The sequence below is a fragment of the Falco peregrinus genome, chromosome 6 (assembly GCF_023634155.1).
Source record: "Falco peregrinus isolate bFalPer1 chromosome 6, bFalPer1.pri, whole genome shotgun sequence".
In the NCBI taxonomy this organism is placed as follows: Eukaryota; Metazoa; Chordata; class Aves; order Falconiformes; family Falconidae; genus Falco; species Falco peregrinus.
Genome location: NC_073726.1, coordinates 25,656,202 through 25,682,011, shown reverse-complemented (window position 1 = coordinate 25,682,011; position 25,810 = coordinate 25,656,202). Strand labels below are relative to the sequence as shown.

The 25,810-nt window shown below is 39.1% G+C and overlaps 1 protein-coding gene across 6 annotated transcripts in view; it reads right to left on the bottom strand.

Moving 5' to 3' along the window:
- Nucleotides 1–25,810, bottom strand: part of SEMA3D (semaphorin 3D) — a 144,180-nt gene that overhangs the window by 28,872 nt on the left and 89,498 nt on the right. For all 6 annotated transcript variants that reach the window (XM_005240156.4, XM_055807609.1, XM_027790549.2 and 3 more), the window contains 4 exons: nucleotides 22,554–22,696; nucleotides 8,701–8,815; nucleotides 8,161–8,230; nucleotides 6,690–6,834 (listed from right to left, as the gene is read on the bottom strand). In XM_005240156.4, the coding sequence (XP_005240213.1) occupies nucleotides 6,690–6,834; nucleotides 8,161–8,230; nucleotides 8,701–8,815; nucleotides 22,554–22,696 (473 nt within the window). The remainder of the gene's footprint in view (nucleotides 1–6,689; nucleotides 6,835–8,160; nucleotides 8,231–8,700; nucleotides 8,816–22,553; nucleotides 22,697–25,810) is intronic.

The window sequence follows — 25,810 nt, the reverse complement described above, 5'->3', positions numbered from 1 at the left end:
AGAAACTTATTTACCTTCTCATTTATTCGGCTGAGGTTGCTTAGTCCTCCAGTGCTGTGAATGATAACTTGATACAAACATACAAGTTAGGAAATGAAAAGTAACCAGAAAAGAGAAAAAAAAAAAAAAGAAAAATAAAAAAAAGGAAGAAAAACCCTAACAGAAACAGAGTTAGAAGTACTAAGGGCATCACTATTCAACTGTATAAACTCTGTGGCACAAAACTTTTAAGGACTTAATTCAATAGTTTCCTGAAGTTTTTCTAGTGCCTTCTGTGTGAGCTCAGTCTGACAATAATCACCCTCGACTACGCCCCAATCCCAGATGATCTACAAAGATGTCTTTTATTTCTTCACCTTTTATTTGTATCCAAATGTAATCAGGAGGTGGTAAATTAAGGCTAATCTTTCTCAAATAAAAGCAAATACACCCTAACTCAGCCACACTGCACAGACATAAGCTTGTCTCTTTTTTTCATTTGTCTTATTAAATTTGCAGCTTAGCAGAGTGCTGGATGTGTAGATCTCACACAATACTGAGACATACGGTGTGACTGTGTTAACGTTTTGTGGGAACCCTGGCCAAGATTTTCAAAAGCTGGTGCCAGAAGTTAGGCTTCTAGCTAAACCTCCAAATTGCCAAAATGCACAGTGCTTCACATCACCCAGTGCAGTCAGTAAGAGCTGCTGGATCTGACACCTATTAAAATTGTGACAATTATTTGGGAACCTAGCTATAAGGTATGTAACAAAAATACCCTTTGCATTTAATGGTGTACCTCTAGTTCAGCAGTGCTGCTGTCTACTGACAATTCTGAAATAAAATGCTGTTCTCTGTGAGCTCCAAAAGGGTTTCTATTTCAAGTGTGTTGAAAATCCCAGTTTAAAAGTAACTTGTCACATTGAGCCTTAGATCTACCTAACAATGAGACACCAACACCCATAGGCTAGATACACAACAGGACTTGATAATATTGGGTGCAGTAGGCATCTGCTTGGACATTTGGAATGTCCAGGCTGGGAATTTTTAGGCAATTAGGCACAAGGAGAATTAAGCAGCACACCAGCAAGTCACTCGCTTGGGAGCATCTGAAGTAGCCAGCGTGAAACATTAAGGAGTGAAGTATTTCTTAAATCTCTCCCGTATCGGGCAATGAGATGTCTCAGTCTGGGAATCCCTCCTAGGGGAGGTGTCCCTCCATTCCAGGCATGTGGGCCAGTGCCATCCTGGGAGCTCCTTGCTCCTTCCTGTTGAAGGTGTTTCACTTTTCATGAAATATTACCTCTCATCTTAGCCAAAAGTAGTAAGAATTTTGTTCAGATATTAACCAGGAAGGAAGGAGATCTGTTTTTTCTCTGAAAAGCTCTCTATTTTATGTTAAGTGCAGTAGGAACTTGAACACCGGACTTTCTCACAGAGGGAACGAATTAACCACACAGTTCTTTTCTCCCAGTCTCTCAGTGAATGAATATTTTTCTAGCAAGGAGATGTGACCTTGTAATCAGCATTCCCTTACAATGTAATGTAAAGTCTTCCAAGCTCTAAATAAGGTCCCTTATCACTGATCCATCAAGCAGCAGAGAAACAGAAGGACTACCTTCAACTAGTCACTTTTCTCTTAAATGAAGACCTCCCACACACTCAGCACATTGAACTTTACTAGTAGTTCATCAAGAAATCTGAAGTCTGAGTCCTGAGGGGTTAAGATTTAACACTGAGGACCAGTATGAGCTTCCAAGATGCCCAGAAGTACTTTAAAAATTGGGGTACTTCTAGGTTTATGACCTTCTGTGGTTTAGATGACAGCGGAAAGATGGCTGTCAGGGCATAGACACTTCTGGGCCATTAGAGATTCAGCCATAAACCATTCTGAAGATGAAACTTGGGCTCCTGAGTGGCCTAAATACTGTGTAGCTTCTTCCCTGTAGTCTGATCAGAGCTGCACAACACATTTCAAATTTGGACATGCTTGCAAAAAGCCTTAGTGCTTCTCTACAGGATGGATGGGTTGTGCCAGAAGGACCCAGCACTCAGCAGGGAGACTTTTGTGCTAACCTTGTGGCTACTCAGAGCAAGCCTGCAAGAGGACAGGGGAGAGGGGAATGAGTCAGGTTCTGCAGAAGACAAACAAACAGCAAAAATTTTAAATGGAATCGACGTCATTCCACCCCCACCACAAAAAGCATGAACAAAACTAACAAAAAAAAATCTCTACCAATAAACTGAAGCCTCTTTTTTATATTTTTTTTAATTTGAGATGGAGTTTGAATCCTAATGGATGTGCAAGATTTACCCTAACCTGTTCTGGTGTTTGCCCTCAGCCCATTGTATTGCTTTTCCATTTATCACACCTGTGTTTTGATAGAAAAGGCTGACATAAGGGAGCATTAATCTGAGGCTAACAGGGCTGAGACTAGCTAGGGGAGTGAACTTGACTTTGCAGGTGGACTTTGCAATTCTCTGCTGGCCTCTGCCAGCAAGAAAGGTGACTGGGTTCGCAGCGTTTTGAAAGGCTGCTGTGATTGAAAGGTGATTCATGTTGGGGAAAACAGGTTGATAAGTAAGAGGAGGTGGGGGAGGCTTTCTTAGGAAAATAAACCCTTAAAGTGAAACATTTCCCTTAATTAGGCAGCCTCATTTACAGTGGGGAGATCAAAGGAGAGAGGAATTGAAGAAACAAAGAATGCAGCCTATCCCATAAATATCAGGTGAAAGAGGAAGATAAGCCTACAAATAACAAGAGAAACCTGTGCAACCCTCAGTGTTTTATGAACACACTTATTAAAGCAGCAAAACTAACCAGATGGGAGGACAAAGGGAGGCTTTTTGAAAGACAGTGTTCCTCTGTGGCTCAGCCAAGTCCCAATGGGATGGACACCACATCTTGACAGACTGTGTGTATTAGATCAGCAGAAGAAATAAAAGAAGGGGATTCATTGAAGAAAGGGAGAAAAAGTGATATATAGAGAAAAGGGTGGAAAAGATCACAGGAGAAAGTGACAGCTTGTAAGGGAACTTGTTTTTGAAAAAAAAAATACACAGAGAATTCAGGAGCTCAGGGCCATATTCAGATCTGAATTGGAGAGAGATGAGACATAAAACTCTTCACATGGACAAAAGCAACATGCTGGGCTCTTCCTTCTTGTAGCTAAGAAGTGACTCAGACTGCAGGAATCTTTGCTGGTTCAAAGCCTGATTTTGAACATTTAGCAAATCAGTTAGTAAAATATCTAGAGCTATCAAAAACATTTGGTGCTTCCTTGGATAGTAGTTAAAGGCCTGTGTTCTACAATAGATGAGACTAAGAGTTAATCTGCCTCCTTAAACACTGGCATGCCTCAAAAAATCTGAGCTCATCACATTTACTCACCATCAATGAAATGAGAATGACTCCTGTGTATCCCATCAAAATTTCCAAACAGGTACTATGAGTTGCTCTGATACCGCAATGGTTACAGCTAAATAAACAAGCTAGAAATGTTTTTTTCCTCCTAATTCACTGAAAATCTTGTTAAAATGCCTCTGTGATTGCTGGGAGGGTGTTACGAAAACTCTGTTTCAGAATACAGAAGAGATTTTAAAGAAAGTCCTAGATGTTTTCTTTATCAGTGGGTTGTTTCCTGGGTGAAACCCTAAGAGACTGGAAGAAAACTGGACTCATTATCTGGGGACAACTGCAGATACACAAACCCAATTTTCAAATGGCTAAAGAAGATAGAGCCAAAGCTCCCTCAGTTTTCACATCACTCTTTGTGTCGGGGCTGCCTGCTACAGTTTTTTTCTGTCTCTTCTTCATCTTCCCAGTTGAAATAGATTTGAAGCCTTGCCTCTGTTTAATTCCCATTATTTCTACTTGCTCTTTAATACCATTGGGAGAAAATCAGAGTAAAGGAGCTGTACGTTTTGCAGCATCGGCGGTATGGAGTGCCGGAGATGCCCAACACGTGCTCAGGGGTCTCCCAAGGACGGCAGAGGGCAGGCAGACCCCGCCGCAGCTGCGGGTCCCCGGGCAGGCACGGGCTCGGCATTGCGAAGGCATGATATCATGGTCATGTTGGGAGTTTATCTCCTAAACAAATTGCCACAGGAAGCATTTTGTCAAAATTTCAATATCAAAGTGGTCACAGCCTCTATAACGAACAGCTTTATTTACTTAGGAGATAAAGGCGGCTGAGCAGAAAGTTAAATTAGGGTAAGCAGCCTCCTGCTTCTGTATAAATGCTGAAAGGATGTCGATGCCTCTCGCAAAGCCAAACATCAAAGGAAATGCATTCGCTAGTATAGCCATTTTTAGACTCCACCAGTAACTTAAAATACAAGAAATATAAAATCAGGGCAGTGCTCACTACACTAACGGTAGGCGACACTTCGGTAGAGCTTAAACCTAAAACATGTTTTAGGAACTTAAAGAAGGATACGTTACCCCTCTTTGGTTTTGTCCTGAGCATTCCTGAACCACCTCATAGCTGGCAAGAAATGATGAATTTAATCTTCAGGAGTATTTCAGCATTCACACTGCAGAGTTCTGCAGGGGTGTAGCATGCTGCTTCTTTTCCTTGCCTTTGAGCACTGCATTGGTTTTTCAGATCCCAGTCTAAACCTGTTCATATCCAGAGGTTTGGCATAGCCCATTATAAGATGAGAATATGGCATGAAGCTACTTATTTGGATACCGTATATTAAATGACTGAGCCTGAAGTACGTTGCAGTCCAGCTCACTCAGACAAAAGACAAATAACTATGTAGCAGTACATTCACCTTATCTACATAGCAAATAATACAGATATCTTTCTTCTGAGAGCTTTCTTCAATAATATCCACTTCTCTTCTCAGTCCTTGGTCAGACAAACTCCTACAGATATCCACTGAGTACGGAGGTCCTAAGGATTTTTATGAGACCATTTTCTCACAGCTGTTATCAGGTGCTTAGAGGAAGTAGCTGGAGAGTTAAGGGGCAGCTTATGGAAAATATCTGTTTATCTTTAAACTTTCCAACTTTTAAAATACTTGCAAGCACGGGTATTCAAATCAGTGATAAAGATCAGTACTGACATGCTTTAGCATGACATGTTTCCTTCCTTGCGAATCCCAGCTCAACCATGTGATGGCTAATACACTCAAAAATGCAATGAGCTTATGACCCGTCTATCTGTGCAGAGTGTTCATCCTTATGGGGCACTCTGAGGTTTTCAAGAGAGTTATTTTAATCTCTTTAGATGCCATGGGACCAGCTATTGTTCTCACTGGCACCATTTTTGTACTTAAAACTAAATGCATCTGCACTTCTTAACCAGTAATGGAGTTGCACATGCTCAAAAAATAAATAAATAAAAATGTAAACTTCTTTTCTGGGGGCACTATATATTCTGTGTGAGAGAGAGATGCGTAAGCCGGCAGTGCCTAAATTGTCTAAATTAGGAGTGTGTTTGCTCTAACAGTGCAGATCCCAGGCAGGCCAAATCACTCTCTGGAGCTGCCTTAGTCTTTGTAGAGAAAGCTGCCCTCCATGACTCGCCTGCAGTTGAGAGGAGGCAATCGTTGCTGGGGGCCTGACCCACTGAAGCCAGGGACCACCCAATGCAGCAGACAGCATGAGCTTGGACCATGCAATTGGGTCCTTTGGAAGGATGGTGAGGAAAACACAGACACGCAAGAAAATGTGTGAAAAGAAGAGCTAAATAAGCTAGATAACATGGCTTGAAGCAAAGGTTACGCCAGTGCTGATGTTAGAGAAATAGCATGGAGACACCCAGGTGGCTTCTAGGCAAGGTACCAGCAGCAGCCAAACCTCAGTAGCACAGTGCTTGGCTGGATTTATGCAGCTGCCTAGTACTAGTTCACTGAATACCTGACGAAGACAACATAAAGCTATCCTGGATAATACCTCTCCTACTGTTAAATCATTGCTCTTTTACATTTTACATACAAAGAGTTGTTCAAAGTTGCAATGACTTTTTAAAAGTAGATGAATTTTTTGGAAATGCCATTTTCTTCCTCAGTTATAATGTAGGTCCATGCTCTTCCAAATTGAACGCCAAGACAGAAGTAGGGAAAGAATTCTTTATACAGTTCTTCTGAAATTTTCCTCTTTCATTTGGCCCAATTGTTACATCAGAAGTCTAAGAGATTGGGATTTCAAAATGTTTCCACGTATTAAACTTCTTTTTTCTTGCTATTGCTTATCCTTCATCCCATAAAATCTCCAGCAACTCCTTATTTTACTTCAAAACACAACAGATGTACAAACACACAGAATAGAATAAATGACCACATCTCAAGGAACAGGATTTTAACAGACACAAAGATAAAAGAAATACAAGCCTACAAATAAAATACCTCGTCATAACTCAATACTCCATAAAGAAATACCTTTGGCTTTTCCTGAAGTGTTGGTGCCTTAGAGGTGATCCCAACAGACAGAAATTCAGCTGTACAGTAGGAGACCACAACATGAGAGACAACCAGGAAATAGACAGTCTGGACACAATGTTATCTCAGAGACATGGAAAAATGTATATTTATATACCTACAGGATAGGTAGAAGTCTGAGCTGTCAACAGAAGGGTAAGGGTTCAGAGCATAATTTGAAATAACCCGAGTGGAAAATATAAATTACCAATGCAGGGAGGGGTGTGAAGTATGATTCCTCTGGAGTAAAAATAGAAGTATGTAATTAAGAGGACACTTACTGTACCAGGTCTGGGATATGGGATGCGACCTTCATATTGTACCCACCGATGATCCACGCTCTCTTTGTGAGCATAAGGGCCATTGAAAACCGCTCTGATATCTGCCATGCTGTACACACAAACTGCAGAGCCCTTGAAGACGGAGCTGAAAAAGAAGGATTGATGAGCATACTGTAAACACCTCGTCAGTGCATGCTTCATCCAGTGAATTAACTAATTCCAGAGTCCATTGGGGTTTGGATCAATCCTACACCTGAGAGTTAATATAAGTGGTGGCAAATAACAGACATCTACAGGTCTAATAACTGTGGGTACTTAATGTCAATACAGTTTAAAGCTTTGCTTGGTTGAAACCTGGATTTAGCCTTTGGGACCACTTGATAGACTGCTTTTTTTTTCTAGTGGCTGACAGTTTCCAGCTATCATTAGTTATTTTGATTTGAAACTTCTGCAAATGAAGGACATTCCTTTACATTGTTTTCACATCTGGAAGTCCATATATTAGTGATATTACAGGTGATGTGCCTGAAAATTACAAGTTGCATTGAACAGACAATAAAAAGAGATAGAAATAAACATTTATTTCTTTTTCTATGTCTTTTTCTTTTTTCTTTTTTCTTTTTCTTTTTTTTTACATATTTTTCTAAAGAAAACCCCAGACAGTACAGTTTTCCAAAGAACACCATGCCAGGTTGCTGAGTGGCATGTACTTTAGTTACTTCATACACCATTTCATTCATTGTGCAACATTTCATTCAATCTTGAACATTTTGTGTGGTTATGTATTCTGTGGAGCCACCGTGGTGGCTGCTTCTGAGTTAAGGTGTGCCTTGGCAATTCTTCAACATCTGACTGGTCATTATCTACACTCAATTCAAAGGTTCAGGAGACAACGAAAGAATTATTTATTTCCTTTCTGACATTTCTATATAGAGCACCTCAGTATGGCAGCTGAGAGATCCATTAATTAATTAACCTATCCCCTTGAGATAAGGGTGGGGTTTTCTTCCATCAACTCCTGTCCATGAAAACACTGAATTATCACTTTAGAGCATAGTGTGGTTTGATTCTAAGAAACAGCTGATGTCAAGTTGTTGGTTACAGAATTAATGCTTCGTGGCAGTGATGTGTTTTAAACAGTAACTCTCGGTTGCTCAAAATAGCATGACAAATTTGTAATTCAACTACATAAGGCTGAAATAAACTAGTGTGCTTTTGACTGTTTAAATATTCATTACTTTTTACAATCATTCTCAAAAGTCAGGCACACAAATGTTTAGGGACATAATTTATTATTTCCATTTCTGAAATAATTCTCCTTACTGACTACAGCCCCAATATTGCAAGTTTTAGACAAGCAGTCTCTCACTGCTCACAGGAATCAGGATCTAGTAATAGAAGGGTTTAGTAAAAGGCCTGAGTAAGGTCTTCAGCATTTGTTTCCAGAGGCACACGTGATCTTGATACATACCTTGTTGTAGTGAAGACTCCATACACAAGTGGGTTTCTCTCATCTCTTGTAGAAAGTAAAAATATATCTTCTGCAATGGAGAAAATGTTTGTTTGGTTTTGTTGTCTTTTTTTTTAATTAAATATCCACTGAATGTTTCTGCATTTACTAATTTGGATATTTGTAAATATATAAAAAAACTCTATTTTTGTCTAAAATTTAATTTCTGCCCTGTGATTTTGTGCTGATATTCTGAAGTTTTCCATTTTTATATAGTCCATTCTTTATACAGAATGAAATTTTCACTTTCCAGCTTTTGGAGTGAAAAGTAAACCCACCATATTTCTGATTAGACTAATCCCAGTTATAATCAGGACTTCTGACAAAAGACAGAGATATTACTAGCACTGTCTGGAAGAAGAGTAAAATCAGAACAAGACAGTGCTTCTACAAACAACAACCAAAAAAAAAAAACCCAACCAACCAAAAAACCCCACAAAACAACCAAAAAATCAAGCGATATGGAGGTCAAAATAGTCCATTAGAGATAAATCAACTTACGCAGCTCATCAAAATGTGTGTCTGCTCCTTCAGGACCAGGTATTGAACACACAAGCCTGGCTTTCAGAAAAGTAGTCCACTTGTTTATTAGGCTCCTTTGACCTCCCATATCATTCTAATAAAAATAAAATTAAAAGACATAAATATTAAACAAATAAGAAGAGCTGTAACATATGATGGTAGATGGTAGCACAGTATTGGCCGTGCTTCTTCAGTCTGATTCCACGGCCTGATCTTACTACAACAACAAAGTCTTTTTTTCAGGTTGTGGTTTGGTTTTGAGTTTTTTTCAAAAATAGAGTAGGACATCCTTTTTATAAGTAGCTCCAGTAGTCACTTCTCAGCTCAGGGACTGAGCAACTCAAATTTCCTAATTATACCCAAATTGGTTTGCAAAGTTCTCCCACCAGGTCTACAGCTGGAATGCTGTGAAAACATATGTCTCTATAATGTGATTTCTTGTTCCCTGTCATGCTATTTTTTGCCATCAGTTGTTCTTCAAGAATTCTTTACAAACCCAGTAATAATAGAGAACATTATGGATAGATTTCTCAAAAAAGAAAAACTACACTCATAAGCAGATCTTGCAATGTAAATACTGCACTGCTTGCTTTGTGTACGGAGCAGAGATACATGTGTTCCAGGGAAAACCAGTCATATTATTTTAATAATCATTTTAATAATCATTTTTATGGAAATATCAGTCTATCCTCCACAAAAGGAATTTCTTTTTTTTTATTTTTTTTTCATTTTTTTTTACTATGGCTTCCAAGATACGAGCATACTTGCCTAGATTTCCTTTAGTGACTGAAGAAAGAAATAATCTCTAAAAGGTCACTTGAAATTTGAATTATCCTTATGAAAGGTAGGTGTCCTTCTACTGACTTGGATCAGTAGAGGGGTGTGGGGGAAGTAGATCTTAGAAGAAAGTTTTCAATTTTAAGAAGCCAGAACTAGGAGTTTGCTTAGCTTACCTCCTTCCATTGAGTACATGAAAAAGCTAATGTATAACATTTATCTGTCTCCTTTGGTCCCAAATAACAGATCTGTTTAGGTTCTGCAATGCTATTTCGATCCAAATTATTTGCATACTGAAAACTGTAAGGGCAACGATATCCCAGCAGGAACCAAGAATTCAAACACTTATGAGAAATATTAGCGCCAACAGTAGTCTCCCAGGTTCTGAATTCTATAGGTTCTGAATTAGCCCATAAAGGTGCCTATTTCTTTTCATTTATAAACAGAAGCTTAGGGGATCTGTACTGTAAGTTTAAGCACCACAAATTTGATCATAAATATTCATTGCCTCCTTAGGAGAGATCCCTTTTTTGTTAACCGGCTTTGCAACTTTGAAGGTATAGAACGAGCCAGTAGGAAACACTGGGTGGTGGAAATTATGTGCTGTTTCCATAGATTGTATTTGGCCCTTCAGGGTTGTATCATAAATAGTATAGGCATTCAGAAAGATGGTTTTAAGTCCTGAAATTCATTTCAGAAGGAGTAACACTTCTCTGGTAATGCATTCTTAACTGTTTTCCCTTTTCAAGTACTTGCTACTTTTAAATAGGTTAGCTCAGTTGGAAACGATTCCTGTTAATCTATCACCTTTGGAACTCTTGCTCTTACAAGAATTGCTACCTATTCTCTCAGTTTCCTGAGATCCTGCCAAGCCTGAAGCTTTGCATCTAGCCAACAGATTTATTATAAAGGTGTCAAAAGTAGCAGCCCAAAGCCAATAGGAAAAAGAAGCTTTGCGTGTGTGTGTTCTGTTCAAAGGCACAGCAGATAAACTTTGCGCTTTAATTAAAATCAAACAATTACAAAGATGCAACAAAGAATCTTAAAAGGCAAGAAGCATTAAGCTTTTCCTTCCCCTGGCAATTGAGATTTGCTAAGCAATTCTCATGTTGCAGGGCTTCCACTTTGATTTCTGGTGGATGCAGTGCAGCATCACAAGAGATGTGCCTGGCTGGGATCGGAAAGTGGGGAGGAAGCAAGATGTGATTGGACTGGAAAGGAAAAATCACCCTTGTCTAGCTTGTGCTCCTGTCATCACAGGCGTTCAGCTTCTGCAAGAGGTGGGAAAATACCTACTTGTGTTTTACCACCCTTAAGTCATGATCCAACACGGGATTTTCACAAATGCTTCTTTTAAATATATCAGGAGTTCCACTGAGTTCCTAAAGAGCAGTGTGAACCATATACTGTGCTCAAAAGAAGCAGTCTTAGCAAGTGCTATGTGCTTTAAGTATAAGATTCCACTGGATTTAAGATGTATCCATATTTCCTCACCCTCAAGCCAGGACATGATGTTAACCATGTTACTTGAATTTAAAAGACATTAGAACAGACATTCACTGGGTGTGCCTTACATAGGCAAAAGTTGCCAATAACACTGCACAGTTTGTAAAGCAGGAAGGGGAATCAGTGACCAGCCAGCACTCCACCATCTAGAGTCCTTCTGAAGCCAGAGCACAACAAATTTACAGTGCAGAAATGGAGACTGGAAAGACCTTTCACTGATTTAGACAGTTGCACATACAATACACACCGGATCCTCCAACATGCTTCTTCCTGTTGCCATGGCTGAATGAAACAAAATGTACGTTTTATTAGGAGGATGTTTTTGCTTGTTCTTTTTGGGGTGTTGTTATTATTATTATTATTTGTTTGTTTGTTTGATTGATTGATTGATTGTTTATTTATTTATTTCTTTACTTATTAGCAGCCATATAGTACTCCTCTATTCTTTATGTCATCTCTGAATAACACAGTGTCTTTGCTTTCCTAATACATACCCAGGATGCACTGACTGAGAAAGTGCAAGAATTTACAAAGACTGTGGTAATTTTATCTACAGGTAGAATTAGCTAAGCTCAGCCCAAGGAGGTTCAAAAACTGTTCATAGCAGAGACAGATCTTTACTTCTGGACTCTCTCAAGTAGTAGTTATCTTATTAAGCTCTGGAAATCTCAATTTTTTGGAAGAAAATGCACCTATTCCTTCCTAACACCATGTTTTGGTGCATATCAGGTCAGTCTTTGACACGTCGTGAGGCTTCAGGTGCTGGTAAGCATGTGATTACTCTCCTTTCCTTCAGACCATGTTGGCACAAACTCATTAGCTTTGCATCACAGATGCCTACTCTGCCACAGACTCCTTGAATGGACCAGCATTGTTCACAATTATTGGCTGGGCAATAATTGTTGGGGGGCCAAAAATGAGTGGGCCAAAATCTTTTTGGGGCTGAGTTGCTACAGAAGGAAGACAGTCTCTTCTCTGGAAAAGATTATTTAATAATACGTCTGCAATGAGTCACCGATGTGCTCAGATGCTGTGAGCTGGATTTAGAGCATGACATTAACAGAATAAGATGTACAGGGTGGGTAGTCAGTGGGATAGAAAAAACAGATGGAAAAGAGAATATCACCAAAGCAAAGGCTAGCCAATGCATAGGTGAACAGAAATAAGGATTCAACACAAAGCTGGAGAATCCCAAGACTAGTGGACTGATTTACACCAAGCAAGGATTTGCCTCAACCCTGCTGGAAGCGTGTGGTAAGCTGGATGTACTGAAATGATTTTGGACAGGAGAGGCTGTTACTGAAGACAAAGAACGCTAAATATTTCAGGGAGATGAGACAAGAAGACAAGATAAATCTAAGCAGTGAGAGAAGGGGAAGGTAGCGTGAGCAAGCCTTTCATTCCAAAAATACAGCTAATCTACTTGTAACAGATGAGCAGCTATGAGTATTTGAAATCTTATCTCCCAAAATATCACTTCTAAGCACACTGGATTAACAGTGTTTACTATAAACTTCATTACAGCATAGATGAAGGCACTCAGGACTGCACATTTCTTTTTGAATGTAAATAAAGGTTTTAGTTAGCACTTACTGCTTCGTAATCTCCCAAACTGTAACAGATACCAATGCTTCCGCCTGAAATACCTTCTTTTTAACAGAAAGAAGCGCCTGTAAAATCTTGGTTACTTGTGTTTGCCTGAGTTAGGGATTTAGGTAATTGCCAGCTAGAAGGTGGGCAGTTCAATCTGTCACCTGTTGAGGAAATGTTACCATTAAATATCACACAGATTTAAACACAGAAAATGTTTAATGTGGAAATAGTTAAGAATTCAGATATCTGGTGTACCACTTCAATGAGCAAAGGTAAGTGTATGGCATTCTGAAGTCCAAGAAGAATGCTGTTCAAATGCTACAATGTAAAATTTGTGAAGTAAATGAAGGTCATATCATAATCTTTCTTGGGAGACTTCCACAGAAATCTCAGTTTTCTGATCTGAAATTTACATATAACTGACCAAAAAAGCAAGTTTTTCAATCACTGTAGTTAAAAATAAGTTTATCATGGAAACAAAAACCATCAGAAAAAATACTGCTTTATGAACAAGTGATTTAAAAATCAGCTTATATTAAAGACTTTCTGTCTATTATCTGTTCTATTGCATTTTATATATAACTGTAGCTTCATGAAAATGCACAAATGTTTGTCTTGGAACCCAGCAGGCAGGAAAACAGATGGCAACAAAGCTAAAGAACATCTGCATCTTTGGGGTTTAAAATCTTTTATTTGTTTGTAAGTAACAGTGACAAATTGAACATTAGGACAAAAAGTGTGATTTTTCTGAAAATCAACCAACATCAAAGATGTCAAGCACTGTGATTCATAAAACTTTAAAGACAGTAATTATCCTGAACAGCCTCTTAAGGAAAAAAAAAAGAAAGAAAAAAAAAAAGAGAAGAGACCATGAGTGGAATTTCTAGAAGCAGGTTATTAATTACAGCCAGTGGCAAGATGTGCAAAAAGACCATCCAAAGGGAATTCCTGGCCTGAATAATAGGAAATGCTAGAGAACAGAGGGAAAAAGTGCTGAAACTGCAAAAGACCCTGGAGCCCTTCTCTTGTGTGAAGCTTAGCTAGTACAAAGCCATCAGAAACAAATGGCATCTCCTGCAGCAAAGACTTACATTATGGAAAAAACCCACCCTTCTAGCAGACTTTATAAATGGAGAAACAGCCAACAATATTCTCTGTACTTCTGCCTTCAAATTCATAGTTCTTTTTTATTTGTTTCATTTTACTTTGCATTTTCTGGCTCTACTGAACTCTGTTAGGTATTGACCTAACAGGGGAAAGTAAGATTTCCTCCTTCAGGAACTCAGGTTCAAAATTTCTTGTCGAAATCATATTGATGTGAGATGAAAGATTCCTCCCATGATTTTGGCAAGCTGTGGGTCAGAGCCAAAACCATCAAGCAACACATGAAGTGTGACTTGAGAAAGAATAAAAATACATTTGCAATATAAACAAAAGAAAGGAGGCACATATGATTTTAGATGTTTGACTGCTCTACTATGACTACTCAGAGTAAACTTGGGAAAGTCAGTTCACCCTGTGTCTGCTGTCCCCATCTGATAACAAGAGTGATGACTCTGTGTAGTAATTCTGCTGTTTCTATGAGGCTACAGAATCTTTCATGGGGAAAGCTTCTCATTATAGGATTGAATATTTCTTCATATAAGATAGCACCGACCTCTCTGGGCACTGCAGTTATCGCCAACATGTAAAACTTCACCTGCCTGAACCAAGATGAGTTATTGAGAGGAACAGCATCATATACTACATGCTTACCCACAGCGATGTCCCTTATCAAGTCTAGCCTGGCAGAACAGTGCAATTCTTCAGCCTGCAGACTGTGCCTTGCAAGGTGTCTACCACTGGGGTGGCTTTTGCACCTAATTAGACAGCAGAGCTAAAGGTGCAAACACCCACAGACCCCTGTGCACATCACCTCAACAAGAAAGCTTGGAATAAACTCAGCCCTCCTTGATTGCCACAGTGATGCATCAGCCTGGTATCTCTACAGCTCTCCTCAGACCATCAGGGTGCAGTCTACGTGCTCTTTGCCTCCTCCAAAAGGATAATCAGAAGTTCCTCTAGATTTGTGTGGCTTGAACATCAAGCTTTCTCCTATTTTCAGAGAATCCTTCTCCAATCATTTTTCACATCTTTCTTGAGACCCCAATACCATCACAACTTGAGACAGAAAACTCATGGTCTGGAGTACAGACATGCAAAACCCTGGACTACTCTTTGGTCCCTGGGACTTGCCATTTCTGAACACCTTTCTCAAATCATCGTCCGTCACAGTCCAGAACCGAATGCACAGCTTGTCCTGGCTCCCTGCTTATTTTCCCCATCCTGAGACAGTGCCATTGTGTCAGGCACTACGACTAAAGGGTCCTCATTGTTGGTGTGGTATATTTACTGATCTCACCACCTGTCACTGCTCTGTACTGGCTGGCTTCATTCCCTTAGCGTAAACCACACTGCTTGTTGCAAAAGGCATGACATGGTCTCTCCTACAGATTAAGATTATGGGCTGTAGATCAAATCATTCATCAAGCTCTGTGCACGTCTAAAGCTGATTGCATAACCATGGCCAAATATAGATGCCAAAACCAAAATCAACAGAAAAGCTAAACATTTGTCTCAGGCTGTGTCCGTGCCTATCTAGCCAGCAAGATTCAGCAAGACGGGCACACATATCTATAGTCATCAGCATGCAGCAGTGCTGCAGCTAGTGTCCAGCCTGCTTTTGGCTTCCTCAGCCGAAATGAGCAAGTGCCCAGCAGGACCAAACGAGGGAAGCTTTTGGCATGAAACCAGAATGAAGCTCAAGTAGCTGAATATATGGCAAGATGACCCAGTGTTGTTTGAAAGCTGACATGAGACCTATGGGTACAGCTGCTGCTCTGGGCATTCACAGATTTCTAGGCATGAAGACAATGGGAAAAAGGGTCTTTATTGTGACTGTAGCAAAAACTACAGGACTGCAGACCACATCCACTGTGGAAAAGCCCTGGTCTGAACTTTAAGTGAGAGAAACAGTGTCTTAGCTTTGAGTTCCTGCTCCTTAAGCAGTTTTGTTGTTATTTCATTCAGAATGGCAATGTACTCATATTAAACGCACGTAACTGTTTGGTTCACTAATGAAAATGTTGATTTTTACTTCGGAAAGTATTTAAACATCAGACCCAGAGGTTTCTATTGAATTATCTTTGGATGGGATCCGAATTGGAAAATATGATAACACAACAAAGAAAAATCCTGGACTGTTAGTAAGCATACCTTGCAAAAAAACCCCACCAAAAGCCAGAAACTAACAAGCTCAGGTAAAGACAGGGATATGACAACAGCAAGTTTGAACATGGTTTGGAACAAATGAAATAATAAAATTAAGCACCGTTTTACCACAAGGCCATTCAGCAATCCTGCTCAGATTACCTCCAACAGGTTTGCTAGTGTTAAGAACATTCCCCAAAACTGTTCAAAGCCTACCACAAAGCAGATGTAGTCTACTGTATCCATCTTAGGATGTTCAACTTCAATGGAAATTTGAAGTCAGCAAAGGGTGATGGCTGAACTAATGAAATATGTAAGGGAATTATCAGGGAAATCTACCTTAAATTTTGGGTATAACTTTTTCATGGTTTATTCCAGTGTGTGACTTGCCATTACCTGTCTCTCACCTAAACTTTCATATATATTTAATATAAATTATATGATATAAATATATTAAAATGATATGAAAAGACAGGAGGAAGAAAAAAAAAAGAACAAAACCTTCATGTTATGAAATGTACCAATCTTGATCACAAAACTACAGGCAATTCAAGTGACTAGGTGGATCATGCAATTAATGTCACGAAGGAGTCAGCATTTATATGGTTTGAAAGTATTGAGACAATTGTGAAAGTGAAGCAGTGTGGGATATGGCACTGGGATAGGATGGCTTATTTCTGAACAAACAGGTCTGAATTTACCATTTCCCATCTTAAATAAGAATCCTTTGAATTTCACGTTCTAGTGACTCCAGCAGGGCAAACCTCCCTTTATAATCAGTGGAAAATATGTCCTTCAAAGAGTGATTTGAGTTGAAGATGGAAGGAATCTTCCTCTAAAAAACAGTCATTTGCCTTTACTGACTGAAGTGAATCAGTGATAATTGCTTTCCTCGCTTGGGTACATAAAAGTGCCTGAAGTCACTAGCGTGGGGCAGTGTGCCCACAGTATTGACAACCACAGGTTGAGAGCTGGAAAAGCATGAGACCAAAACACAAAGGTAGGTCAACATCTGAAGGAGTCCTTTAGAAATTCACATCCTGAAATGTCTACATTTACAACTATGTACTCAACCAACAGCAGCAAAGCCTGAACTGTAAACCGTGGCACATTTTCATATTAAATGTACTGGTAGAAACAAAATGCAGGAAGGTAATTTTACCACATCAGAAAATTTTCAAAATCATAAAGTCATTATTTGCTACTCTTATAGATATTTGAACATCTGATTCAAAGCACTCTGAAGTCAGGACTTTGGATTAGGCACAGGAACTCAGCTCGAACTAACTCTGAAGGCTTGCCACTTCCAAACCAGTGGGTCACTGACAGTGTCTTCTGCAATGAGTATCTGGAAACCAGGATGATTTCCAGAGTTTGCTTCAGAGGTTGTGCAGCTGCATTTCCGTAATCCAGTTTTTAAAGCTCTATCTTGACACTGCAATTTCTTTTTCATTTTCCCTGAGGCTCAGTAAAATTCAGTCACACCTCTTTATATATAAGCATAACTTACATATTTTTGCTTCATCTGCAAATCATGATTTTTCCCCTCAAAAACCCCACCAATTACATAGCTGAAACACACCCATGAGGGACAAAAATATACAAAACTTCCTATGCTTACACCTGTATCCTTGCCAATACAGAAAGCTGGACCAAAAGACCTGACAAAGCCTGATGTTATATCTCTTAATTCATCACAGTTAGAAGCTTATACTATATGGAACTAGCCTGTCTCCAACACATCGAACCTTAAAATTAAGTCATCTTGATGAGAATCTGCTTTTCTACATATTTTGAAAACTTTCAAATTGCATATAATATCCAAATTTGGAAGTCCAAGAGGAGCTGGCTGCTGAAAGACCCATTGCTGTGAAGATGCTCAATGGGCAAATAAGGGTCAAGGTTTTTCTAGACATATTCAAAGTGGTTTTAATCACTAAGAAATTTAAAAAAAAAAGAAAAAGAAAAAAAAGCCAACAAAAAATATGATCCATGGCTAGTATTATGGCTAGGCAATATTACGGTGACAAAGAAAGCATGTAAGCATGTAATACGCGGTAACTTAAATCTCATCTGGAATGACTTGCCTCCAGAACTGGAAGCAGGAGAGTTGCACGAGCATGGCTCTAAGCCCAGACTAATTAGCCTTCCTGAGAACATGTTAACATGGCTATTTTGCTTCCGGGACCCAAGCTAATAGGGCTGAACGGTAAAGGATTATGCTGTGCGGACAACTCAAATGGTTTTGGAGATAGATCAATTATCTACACAGTGATGCATTACACAATATAGAAATACAAAGAATGTTAATGACCCAGTTATTCCTAGTCACAGTAAAGGCATGGCTAGACTATTTCCAGGAGAAGAAAAACACCTTCTAAATTTTACACACAAGCAGCCCCCATGGCAGAGCCCAGCAGAGAGCCTGGGCTTGGAGTTACAGAGGAATAGCTCCCTCCCGCCATTCCGGGAATACAAATTGCCTTAAAGCACCAGACGGGAGGCAAGGTCGTAGCCTTGAACTCTGCTCATGTTCATGGCTCTGAAAATAAATCACATTACCCAAAGGTGGAATGCAGGGTGTGTCCTAGGCTCTTGACTCAGGAGCTCTTAAAATGATTACATTCCAGTCTGTTTAGAAAGTACAGTTTAACCAGGAGGGCTGTGCCTAATTGCTATACTCTTGTCCCCAGGTACAGTGTGGTATATGTGAGGGTGGAATGGCATGCCAGTAAAAAAAAAAAAAAAAAAAAAAAAAAAAAATACAAAGAGCTCACTTGTTCCCACTAGAACAAAGGCCACTTCTGGATATTGAACACTTTGGGAAATAGGGGAAAGCATCAGGGGCCGAAGTCTGATTTCTTGCCAGTTGAGGTCTTGGAAATCAGTCTCTAAGACTGCATGCCGTAACTTTTGCAATACATCACTGAAACTGTTAAAGAGAAGCTTGTAACACAGCGAATGCAAACCATTGTAATAACAAACAGGATTTTCCTACTGCAGCAGAGAAACTACTGCTTTTGGCTAATGTCCACTCCATTCCAACAGAATGAGGTTGTAACTATGAAAAAATGTGTTTCTATATAGAAAACAAACAAACAAAAATCCCAACAACCTTCCTCCCTCTCCCAAACCTTTCTGTGGACTCCTTTAGGTTAGGATTTTCATTTCTCACTTTATGTGAGTGGGGAAAATAGAGAAAACTAGGTCTTTCCTGGGGCTATATTTGTGCTTATGTGATGTTGTCCTTAAACAGATTTACAATTATGTCATCATTTAGTGCTGGATATGTATACAAAAATGTGGCTGGCTTGTTAGTTGACTGCAGACGGCACAGTGGATGGATGCTGCAAATTTTTTTATTTTTGTATTTTTTTCCAAACTCTGGCTCTGTGTAACGACTGTTGTGTCTGTAGCCGATGTAAACTGGTTCAGCAGTGTGGGCTTGAAGACAATGTAACAGCTTATGCCTGTGTTTCTAGATATAGAAATACATGGGTTCATGCTCTTAAGAAATTATAGTTTGTATGATCATTTAATATACATATGTGTATCTGTATGTGTTCTAGAAAATGAATAAACATTGCTGGCTAGTCTTTAATAGTATTTTTTTCTTTTTACTTATGACCTTACTTGAAAAGAAAGAGAATAACCCAACAAATTACACTTCAGGATCATACCATAAGTGGTATCAGGTATTACAGACAGGCCAATGGTACTTCTTCTGCCTCCCTCAAACCAAAAATAGGAAATGCCTTTTGCCATGATAAATTATACAACTGGTTCTGAAAGTGACTGTTGAAAGCACTTCCTCCCAATTCATACTGATATCCCCCAGTGACATACAGAACACAGATGACGTACATCTGAATCAGTGCTCTTTAGTGCGGCAGGGGCTGCGTTATGGCAGCACAGGCTGCAAGACGGTAAGTACGGTCTTATGAACAGGACAAGTGACAGCTGTTTGACTCTGGGCAAAGAGCTGCCAGCAAGAGCATTGTAATCTTCTGGGTCTGAAAGTAGCTGGGAAAAGGGAATGCTTTCCACAGAAGATTTTCCCTAAGGGGAAGGATCAGTGAGAGACCATATTGTTGAGCCATTGAAAATTAGCCAAAGAACAGGCTGCATTGACTAACCTCCTTATTATAAACAAAGCCTATTCTAACTTCAGCATGTGTCTCTGGCATTAATGTACAGGAGCCCTAAGGCATAGTGAGGTAGAGAGCAACTGAGTTCCAGCAGAACAAAACTGGGTTTACACCAAGCAAATCATTTCAAAAGTTGCTGGTTTCCTCCCATCTGCTGTCACTCTCTGCTTGCTAGGGAAAGAAGGCAAAGGCTTAACTTCCCGCAGTACAGGTCACCTTAATGAGACAGTGCAAGTAGAAATTGTTATGTTATCAACCATTCCAACCAAAGACACTGATCTCATATCAGTGAGAATTAAGTATAGCAGATGTTTCATGTCAGAGCACAGATCCAGAGGATCTTAGTCCATAAACAGGAGCCTGTTTGCATATTTTATTTATATTAAGTACACATAATAATTCTATTTTCTTTATAATAATTTGCATTACAATTTTTTTTATTTGCAAGTAATTAAGACAAATCTACAAAAAATCAGGAGCCTGAATGTTCAAGAGAATTCTGTATCCATTGGGAAGTGCTCAGTAAATAAAGACAATAGTGTAAAACTAACAATAATCATCACCTTACTTATCAGTTTCCATTGTTTTGTTTTGACTATTAAAAATAAAATTCAAGACATTTTTTTCCTGTTAACATGATTACTCTACAAATTCAGTAATTCAGTCTCATTTGAGGTACAGTTACGCATGGTCATCAGAATTTCCTTGCAATATATTTGCTTTTATTACGATATCTTATCTCCTTTTTCCTCTAGGTAAAGGATGCTTGAGATCTGTAGCTAATATATCTTAGTTTACTATAATCTCTTATGTGCCTGGGCTTGAAAATGTTGTCTACCAATTTCTCCTAATGCATTAAGTGCTTTCTCATAATCAGCAAATGCCATGTCTAGCAGCAAATCATATATGTTTGCATTTCCACTCTGCCATTAATCACCCTGCTGTGTAATACCCAACTAAAGATTACCCATTCTTTCGTCTGGCTAAAAACCTGATTTATGAATGAGTTTTTTTGTATTCTTAACATGTTAGGTCAAGGACAGAAGTGTGAAATGGCTGTGGTCACTGAGATCTCAACTGGAGTTATAAGTTTGCTGTACAGCAGGGCAGTTGTAGATTTATATACTCATACATGTGCCCACTGTTTTTCAGTGTGTGTCCATTAGCTGAATGGGTGCTCTTCTCCTAGACACTTCTTACTGCCAATCACAAGCTCTTTTGATTGTTTAATAATTTTCAAGCTTCTTAAGAAAATAATTCCACGACCATCAGAATCACTTTGCTCAGAAAATGCAAGTAAATGAAAGCTGCTGAATCCATTATCACAGAAACATACTTGTGTGATTGTTGTGATGGTGTTGCTGATAGCTACTTCAGCATGAGACACACAATGCTCAAAGCTTATATTTCCTAATATGAAGACAGCTTTAAAATCCCATTTTCCTGACTTTTACCACTGATTCCTGGGTACGTGGATTCGCTGAGGACCTGACGACAGGACAGGAGCACTTGTACTGACTGCTTCTGCTCCTACGGTATCACGGAACAAAAGAGTGGATAGAGAGTATGCCTGACACGGGTGTCAATGGACTCTTCTGCTGTAGTGGGAAGGAAGACCACAGCCAAACCAGAGTTAAACAGCAAACCCTACACTGACTGCTGTCTTCATGTACCGGTATTGGTTTATTTTCTCATTACCATTTGAAGAGGCTTCTGCCCTTGACAGAGTTGCTTCTTCAAAAAGAGTACAGCTCATGAAAATCTGAGTCCGCATTATGAATACCAACAGGAGCAGAAATCTTTCATAAGAGGAAAAACCAAGCATATTGAAAGAGAAAGTGAAGGGAGTAATCATTTAAAGGAAGTCAGGAAACAACAAAATGAAGCTTTTTACACTGCAGCAGACCCAGGGCCTGGTTCTCCTGGTCAACAGGTCAAGGACTGCATCTCTTCCCAGGGGAGGAAACCTCTGGGCAGATGTGGGTGTAGCTCAGAAACTATATACATTTTTAGCCTCCTCCTCACCCCAACTGATTATCAGGAATGTGCAGAAACAAATGACTGACCCCGGCTCTCAGCAATGCCCAGGAATGATGTGCTGAGCGAGGCTGAAGGGATGGGTTTGTATATCCCCTCCATTCAGTGGGCACTTTCAACAAAAACTCTAATACCTTGCCATTGTGTGCACTTCGATAAATAAATCCTTGCTGAAAGCTTATGAAATAAAGCAGGTCACTTGCATATCTGAAGGTCAGTGCATTATCGTTTAGACACAGGAGTATAATTTATAGGCATAATAGCTTTTAAAAAAAGAGGTACACAGTCAATATCAGGTCTGTTTTCCAGCCAAACAAATTTCAGAGTGCATCAGCACTCTACATTCAGAAAAATTAGTGTGGTGGCTCATTAGGTAACAACACTATTTCCTTCTCATCTGAAGGGGAAAACAGATTTCCCACAGAAACAAACCAAACAGGTGGTTTTTTTTTTTCCTTTAAATAAAATAAAATAAAATAAAATAAAATAAAATAAAATAAAATAAAAACATAGAGTCCTTACCTTACAAACTCTCCCAACTCGGGAAAGGATTGTCTTGTCAGATGTGCCACTATCTTGTGATATTTCTCGGAAAAAGAAGTAGATTTTGTCATCATCTGGGTTATAGGTGTCCGGGATGGGAAAAGTTCCAATGAATTTCGCTCCTAGAAGATCCCAAAAAAAGTTTAAAAAATGTGAAGTCTTAATACTTGCTACTAAATTTCTGCTTTATTATGTGCTTTTTAATGTTGCATCTTCCAGGGAAATAAAAATATCACTATTTATACATGTAATGGCGAGTTTCTTACTAACTTACTAGTGAAAACCACCATAGATCCTGAAGTATTTACTCTTAGCGTGATGGTTTTGTGTATATATCTTACTACCACTTGCATAAATGTGCAGCACTGGCTATCATTCTCTGTGTGAAAATAGAAGTCGTCTCAGTCCAAAATATTGCCTACAAAAACCTTCCTTACTGCTCTTGCCACCAATATCAAGCTAAGCAGATTTTCTGAAACCACACGGTAGAATTTATATCAATGTAATTATATATTGCAGCAGTCATGGCTACAGAAATACACTACTGTTTTCTAGAGACAGCTTACAAAAGAATGGAAGAACCTTTATTGATCCATGCGATTAAAATTCAATATAAATGACAGCTTTCCTAAGTTAAAAATTTCCTACACATCTGTGCTATAACGATCTTACTGCCTTTATCTACCAAATCCAATACAGTGCTGTCCTGGGATTCCTATGTTAGCACACCAAATTCCACAACTGACTAATCGGTCTTAAGGACACAGTTCCTTGTTGAACATGAAAACAGTTTAGCTATATCAATGTAATGGTTTCTTTGGGTTATTTTAAACCTGCTTTTTGCAAGAAATTCTATAGCACCTTGTCTTGATAAGCTGAGCCATTATATTACTTCTAGTCTCTTCTAAAGCAAGCTTGGATGTCTCCGCCCGCATCTTACAGGCATGTTTATTGGGCCATGTATTTAATACATGTCCTTCAGTGTCTTCCTCAGCCCCCTCACCCGATCTCCAGTCCTTCTCTACCTGTTCACCATCTATGTTTTTTGTTGGTTTTTTTTTTTTTTCCCCTGGGGTTTCTTTTGCAGTCTTTTCTTTAAATTTTGCACTAAAATCAGATATTAAACTAATTCCAAGAGCCCCTGAGTGCAGCAGAGCAGGCAACAACACTGTCTTGCACAAGTAAACCAGATACTTGGGGAAGTAATTTTCAAGACATTCCCCAATGTGCTACAACAGACGAGCTCTTCTGAGGGCACTTGGATCAATAATGTTTTTCTTTAAACAGAAGCTGCTATACAAATACGGTTGCAAAGAGACCCTTGACTCTAAAATACATTCTTTCAGAAATAAAATACACAGTCTTTGTCCCCCATAAGCAGGCAGGCTGCAGCAGAAAGCAGCAAGGAGGGCGGTGTAAGGCTGTAGAGCAAACAGAGCACACTGGTGATACGTGGGGAACGCTATTATCAGCTTTTAATATATCTTCATGCCTTTGTCCTTTTTAGAATGATTGTTACTTTATGTTAGCCCTGAGGAATTTTCACCACAAACTCTACAGTACAAACAGGACAAAAAGAGGGTCTCTGTTGCAAAAGTTCACAGATGAAAGCTTGAGACAAAATGGGATGTGTTTAAGTGTTGAATGTGCACCTTCATGACAGAGGAGTAAATTTATGGGTCAAAATAGCCACAGTGCTGCTTCTATTTTAAACCTTTCTGACACTAGAGAATGGCGTCAGCAGAAAAATGAAATGATGCAGGCATCAAGCTCTATAAATTTAAGTTAGGATTTCAGAATGAGCCTAAAGAAAATATTCAATTACCCCTCAGGGCCTGTAAGGCTACTTTGAAGATTAGATCTCTAAGAGTGAATAAATACATAAATAAGCTTCCAGTATGGTTTCTTAAATATGTGGTTAGCTAAGTAGCCATTTAATAGGAAAACCTGTGAAATACTTCTATGGCATGCTCTGCAATTTCACATAGTTGGGTTTTTTTTGTTGGGTTTTTTTTTTTTTTAAATCCATGGTTCCAGAACAAAACTCTGAATATATGTTTCTTCTAAATTAAATTTCATTGCTTTACTTGGCAAGCCAAATGCAAAAACAAATGTCTCAATACCAATTCCTGGAACACATTTAGAAGAATCTCTAACAAATTAAAGGAACACAAATATTTAATGATTTTAAATCACAATTGAAAACACTGAAGTTGAAAGTTAAATCCAAACAAAAATACAGTGTAAAAGATATGAAGACAAAGAGACTGAAAAAAAAATAATGAAAGAGATCATGATCTTAAAAGCACATCATATTCTGCAAGTGAGATCTTTGTCTCATCTTTTGTAATCCATCCATGCAATAGAGAAAAGTGCATTTGAACCAGCTGTGAACCAGGTTTTGGATTCTTTGCATGGGAAACAAAATATATGAAGATGATTTTGAACCACTGTTTGTTTTCCCATACACACAGTTGTCCCTTCCTAATTACTTCAGTAGAAGGTTTTACTACAAATTAATTTCATGGCTAGATTGTGTGCAACCAAACAGGAGGCTGAAGGCATCATGAGCTCCGACAATAGATGGTACCATAAATTCAGGTGTTGCTCATGCTTTTTTAAACATGTTTTTGTGACAGACTGGGCGGAGTGGTTGCACCTAGTCCTGCGTTGCTGGGTTGGCTGGAGAGGTCACGTTTGCTTTTGGTTACCAGCCGGCAACCACACACTTGTAATGCCAGCAGTGGTTCTAGGCAGTGCAAACATGCATGCCTTAGTAGGACCTCCTGAGAAGTGAGGCTCAGTAGGCTCAGAAAAAGAAGAACAGACAACAAGTAGCAAATCCTGGAACATGAAAAAATGCAAAAGCGACCTAAAACAGTGGGAGGCAGCAGTTCTTTGTAGCTGGTATGCCAAAAATATGTGGCGTGATGAAATGCAGAGGATAGCGCTCACCTCATTTACCTTCAACTATCTAGAAGTCAAGCTCCTACTCTGTGCTCATCCAGGTCCTCTCTCAGAGAGGGATATAAGGAAGCAAGTGACAATGAATAATCCTATTTTATGACAGATTCCTACAAAAGGTGGAGAGAGTCACCCTCTGGAAGTATCACCTCTCTCTAAATTACAGACAGAGACAAGTGAAACAACTGAGCTCAGACAGGATGCTAACTCTTTCCTTTTAGAGCTAAGTGAGCTGAATCCCATCCAAAGTTCACAGGATATAAAGAAGTCAT